This window comes from Megalobrama amblycephala, linkage group LG10 (assembly GCF_018812025.1).
Source record: "Megalobrama amblycephala isolate DHTTF-2021 linkage group LG10, ASM1881202v1, whole genome shotgun sequence".
NCBI lineage: Eukaryota > Metazoa > Chordata > Actinopteri > Cypriniformes > Xenocyprididae > Megalobrama > Megalobrama amblycephala.
Window position 1 is genome coordinate 4,639,436 of NC_063053.1, and position 6,000 is coordinate 4,645,435.

The following is a 6,000-nucleotide window of genomic DNA, read 5'->3' on the forward strand; positions in this document are numbered from 1 at the left end:
AGTGTAAGTAAAATCTATTAGCTACACTTTACAACATGTAGTTAGATAACTACATTAGAGCTAACACACTATTGTTAAGTGTTACCAGTTTATTTATATAGCACATTTGTGTCCCTGGACCACAAAACCAGTCATAAGTCGCACGGGTATATTTGTAGCAATAGCCAACAGCACACTGTATGGGTCAAAATTATAGATTTTTCTTTTATGCCAAAAATCATTAGGATATTAATAAAAATTATGTTCCATGAAGATATTTTGTAAATTTCCTACTGTAAATATATCAAAAATGTATTTTTGTGAGTGGATATGCATTGCTAAGAACTTCATTTGGACAACTTTTAAAGGCGATTTTATCAATATTTTGATTTTTCTGCAACATCACATTCCAGATTTTCATATAGTTGTATCTTAGCCAAATATTGTCCTATCCTAACAAACCATACATCAATTTATTCAGCTTTTAGATGACATATAAATCTCAATTTCAAAAAAATTGACCCTTATGACTGCTTAAATGTGACCCTGGACCACAAAACCAGAGTAAAGCTGACCAAAATAAAGCTGACTAAAACACAATAAATACATATTGCATAAAAGGGCAAAATATAAAGATGCGTTTTGAGTCTTTGAATGCATTAAAATTTACAGTTTTTCTCTTCAGGGGAAAAATATAAGATGGAACAAAAAAATTATATTTCAATGTATTTGCATTTGGAAAATGTTTGCATTCTTTCTGAGCAAATGCAAAGTGTCCGGAAGATTGCAAAACCACTGAAATATAATTTTCATATTTTTTGCATCATCGTGACACTTTAAGGTGCAATTGTTTGTCTAAGAAAGTAAGAAACATGATGTCCTCACTTATTAAATGTCCTACTTTAAAAGAAAATACAGTGACATGGAGTCTTTAAATACTAATTGCAAAGGGACCAAATCTATTTTAAGGCAGAGATGCAAAATACAGTTTCATAGCCAGTAAAACTATATTTATGGCCAGTAAATGTTCTAGATTCACACTCCACTGACAGGTTAGTTTTGGACCCTGTGCACACATTCACACACACACATGCAGATTAAAGGCCCGTTCACCCCAAGAACGATAACGATATAGAGAAATGATATCTTTGGGATCACTTTCAGAACGTGTTTTTTTTTTTCAGCTGTTTAACGATAAAACACTGACAGCCAATCAGATCCATTCTAATTTAAGAGCTCGCACATTTAAAATGGCAGACGACATTGCGGAGAAGTTAATCTCCGAGGTCCAGAAAAATCCACCACTGTTTGACAAGTCAAACCCCCTTTTCAAGGATACTTTAAAGAAAATGAATATATGGAAAACAATCGGTTATACCCTCAGAATAAATGGTGAGAAGTATTAACGTTGAGATCATTATGCCAGGCTAGCAAACAGTGTAACATAAAATTACCTCGGGTATCCAGCACTAGTTTCGACAACATCATCTTGCTTCCTTTTTTTGAAGTTGCAGTGAAAAAGACTAGGCGTTGTTTTTATTCCACTATATTGACTTCGTCAGCTAAATTCACTGTTAGATTAGATCGATTACACTAGCTAGTCACTCGAAACATTGCATGCTGAGGACATCTGCTGGTTAAAGCCGTGTAAATGCAACAAGAACAGCAAAAACATGTTGTACACACTTAGACGCAAATACAGTTCTCTTTATAGTTATCGTTCTTGGCGTGAACAGACCTTAAGACTTTGCTTATCTGAATGTCTGCTTTCAGAGGTTTCTCTGTAACGTGTTTCTGTTCTCAATTATCAAACAGAAAGGTCGTCTGCATTGTGATCCCACCTTCGAACTGGAGGAGATGATTCTGGAGTCTCGTCCTCTTCATAAGAAGAAAAAGCGTCTGGCAAAAAACAGGTCGAGAGACAACAGCAAAGATTCTCAGTCTGTGAGTGTAACTCACTTTCACACGTCTCAGAAATGACATTTCACTGTGTGACATTTGTAACCGAGGCCTGAGATTACAGTGTTCGTTCTGCTGCGACGGCCACACATTATAGTGAGTTTGACATCTTCATCAGTGAAGGATCTTCACACACACGATCCCTCTCAACAGATATTTTCCGTGCTATTACAGAAATTCAGATACATGATTATGAAGCGCGTCTCTAATCAGATCACATGACGATGAAGTTTGCTCGCTCTTCTTACTCATGCGCATGAGCGCCAGCGAGAGCCCTGAAGATGAGCTGCTGTGGTCTGCAGATGCCGGAAGCGAAGGCATTATTACCTGCATGATTAAATTATGATGCTTTCAGTGCTGGAGCTTCTCCTGAAACACGCCAGGCTATTTTTGGTGTGTTCCAGCAGGATTCTGCCGTTTGGAGCTCAACACAACAACAGGGACCAAGCCAACAAAAATATGTTCAAAGAAAGTTTTCCAAACGTTGCTATTAAGTTACATTAAAAACATTATTTTTGAATGTTCTCTGAATGTTCAAAACGTCCAGTTTTTTAAGATGTTCTATTAAGGTTTTTTTTTGGTTATGTGAACGTTAAAGGGTTAGTTCACCCAAAAATGAAAATTCTGTCATTAATTACTCACCCTCATGTCGTTCCAAACTCGTAAGACCTTCGCTCATCTTTGGAACACAAATTAAGATATTTTTGATGAAATCCGAGAGCTCTCTGACTCCTCCATAGACAGCAAGTTAGACCTGATAGACCTCCATAGTTAGAGCTGATTATTGTCTTTATTTTCTCTCTTTTTGCCTGCAGGAGAACGAATATCTTCAGGAGTGCCTTGAAGTCGTCCAGCAAGAGTTCATGATTTTCAACCGTGAAAAGTGAGAATATAAACACTAGAATTCTGAGCTGTCATATTTTCCTCCTGAGTCAAAAGTCCTCCTGAGATTAAAGTTAAAGGGTTAGTTCACCCAGAAAATGAAAATTCTTTCATCAGTTACTCACCCTCATATCGTTGCAAACCAGTAAGACTTTCATTCATCCATATGAATCGAGCCATTTAGTCCAAAATATTCTGAAGAGACTATCGCTTTATATGATAAACAGATTTAATCTAGTCTTGCCTCACTGCATTTTCTGCTCCTCATTTGCATAAAAACAGAGTATTTTTCAACTTCTCGAAGCTCTTGGCTGCTCAAGTCCTCATGGGAAATTCGTATTTATGAGTTGGGAAGTTGTAATTATGACATCAGATGCGTTCAGATCAGTTTGATCGATGCAAGATCGTGATGTACCTTTTCTAGGCCTATGTAAAATTCAACAATATTTTTTTTTTTCTACAAAATAATGAATATAAAATGTGCATTGGGTGTGTTTATGTTTAATGTTTTTATTCAATTTATGAAGGTGCAGTAAATTGAAATGTTATATATTCTATTTTAATTTGTACAATACTATGGTATTTTGTACATGCAACTTAGTTTTATTGTAAGTAAAAAAAAAAAAAAAAATTATGAAAATTAACCAGCACATGGAAAAAAAAAAAAAAAAAAAACAACAACTGTGATTTTGCCTGTGTAGTCTTGCGTTAAAATTCTTAATACAGTATATACACCGATCGGGCATAACATCATGAGCACTGACAGGTGGAGTGAATAACACTGATTATCTCTTCATCACGGCACCTGTTAGTGGGTGGGATATAATAGGCAGCAAGTGAACATTTTGTCCTCAAAGTTGATGTGTTAGTAGCAGGAACAATGGGTAAGCGTAAAGATTTGAACGAGTTTGACAAGGACCAAATTGTGATGCTAGATGACTGGGTCAGAGCATCTCCAAAACTGCAGCTCTTGTGGGTGTTCCCGGTCTGCAGTGGTCAGTATCTATCAAAAGTGGTCTAAGGAAGGAACAGTGGTGAACCGGTGACAGGGTCATGGGCGGCCAAGGCTCATTGATGCACGTGGGGAGCGAAGGCTGGTCCGTGTGGTCCGATCCAACAGACGAGCTGCTGTAGCTCAAACTGCTCAAGAAGTTAATGCTGGTTCTGATAGAAAGGTGTCAGAATACACAGTGCATCACAGTTTGTTGCGTATGGAGCTGCATAGCTGCAGACCAGTCAGGGTGCCCATGCTGACCCCTGTCCACCACTGAAAGAGCCAACAGTGGACACGTGAACATCAGAACTGGACCACGGAGCAATGGAAGAAGGTGGCCTGGTCTGATGAATCACGTTTTCTTTTACATCACGTGGATGGCCGGGTGCGTGTGCGTCACTTACCTGGGGAACACATGGCACCAGGATCCATCTTGGTGCAGAGACCACAGCACACATTCAGGGGTCTAGAGGAGTCCATGCCTAGACGAGTCAGGGCTGTTTTGGCAGCAAAAGGGGGACCAACACAATATTAGGAAGGTAGTCATAATGTTATGCCTGATCGGTGTATATGTGCAACTAAAGTAGGACAAATGCAGTTACATGTTTTTTTTATCAGTATGTTGTTGAAGATCTTGCTTGTGTTCAGGTTGAAGCGTCGGCAGGAGGAGGGAGCAGATGGAGATGGAGACGGAGACGGAGATCCAGACGCTGATGAGGCAGAGGCTGAGGGAGGAACAGAGGACGAAGAGACCGAGCCTGAACCCGAACCCGAGACCTCCAAACTGAGCATGTGCGGTTCGGTCTGCTCGTCTCCAGGAAGCTGCTAGCGCCCCGTTGTCCTCCGAGGCCACGGCGCGCTCACCATGCCTTTAAAATCCCTCATTATTCAGAGCCGCGACGGACCCTCACATTTTCGTTTGTCTCCTACAGCAAGTTTGAACTTCTATGCAATGTATCTCTTCAGCATGATGTAAAATAGAGATTTTAGAGGCAATTCAACACGCTTGAGTATGACGACACTCCATGAAACTGATGAAGGAGCTCTTTATCTTCAGTTTAATTGTCTTTGAAGCAGAAACAACACTGATGCTCATCCACACACATGAAGCTGCTTGAGGATTCATTGATATTTCACATAATGACTTGATTGCATTTGTATGTTTACATATGCGAGTTATTACTGATCATGGAAGCATCTGGTGCCTTTTGAATTCAGCACAGAGTTTCCTGCTTTCATGTGCTGTGAGAAGACTAAGCATAGGACTAGTTAACATACTGACTCTAGTAGAGCACTAGCGAGTAGAGTATGTGCTTCTGATGGGAGTGTTTGTGTAGTTATTATTTTTCTTTTATCCTCATATCAGAACCGATTTTACATGGGAGGAAAAACAATTCGCCCCATAATTCATACAGGTTTACTGGTTACACTTTACAATGAGGTTTCATTAGTTAACATGAACTATGAGACTTAATGTTAATTACAGAATTTACAAATACATGAAGTTTGACGTTGTTTTGTATTTGTTATGTCAGTCTATAATTTAAAATTTAAAAACTGAAGCAGAAGTTCTCCTTCCTCTAATAGATGATTTCATATGAATGTCTGATTTTGTGTGCATGATATTTTCTCCTGTTTTCCTCATCTGTGCTTCAGAAATTTGTGTTTTCGAGATGTTTGACTTCCTCCACAGCACTTTAAAGCAGAAATTCTGCCATAGAATTCAATAGGAGAGTCATTCGTTTAGTTTTTCTTAAAAAAAAAAAGAAAGAAAAATACTGTTTAATTCTACATGAGGGTGATCACATGACCATTTCTACATTTCTACAATCAGTATTTCTTTTAAAGACCTGATGAAGCATTTATTTCCAGAAGGGCTCATCACCCTATTTATTGTAAATATCCAGTAGTCTTTAGTTTACAATTTACATCATGAACCATGATTTACTAATAGTTTAGGAGGAGGCACAATCTTACAGTATATATATTTGCTCCTGAATGAAAGAACATCAGTGTTTTCATCCATTTCCCCAGAAGAAATGATTTGAAATGCTGTCATTAGGATTTTTAAATGTTTTTGGAAGAAGTCCCTTCTGCTCACCAAAGCTGCATTTGATCAAAAATACAAAAAAAAAAAGGAAAGCAAAAAACCAAAACACCCAGTGTGACACTGAAGATTGGAGTAA

The 6,000-nt window shown here is 38.3% G+C and overlaps 1 protein-coding gene across 2 annotated transcripts in view; it reads left to right on the plus strand.

Moving 5' to 3' along the window:
* Nucleotides 1-6,000, plus strand: part of LOC125276512 (serine/threonine-protein kinase 32C-like) — an 83,972-nt gene extending 77,972 nt beyond the window's left edge. For both annotated transcript variants that reach the window (XM_048204041.1, XM_048204040.1), the window contains 3 exons: nucleotides 1,795-1,923; nucleotides 2,754-2,821; nucleotides 4,463-6,000. In XM_048204041.1, coding sequence (XP_048059998.1) covers nucleotides 1,795-1,923; nucleotides 2,754-2,821; nucleotides 4,463-4,643 — 378 coding nt within the window. In that variant the 3' untranslated portion in view covers nucleotides 4,644-6,000. The remainder of the gene's footprint in view (nucleotides 1-1,794; nucleotides 1,924-2,753; nucleotides 2,822-4,462) is intronic.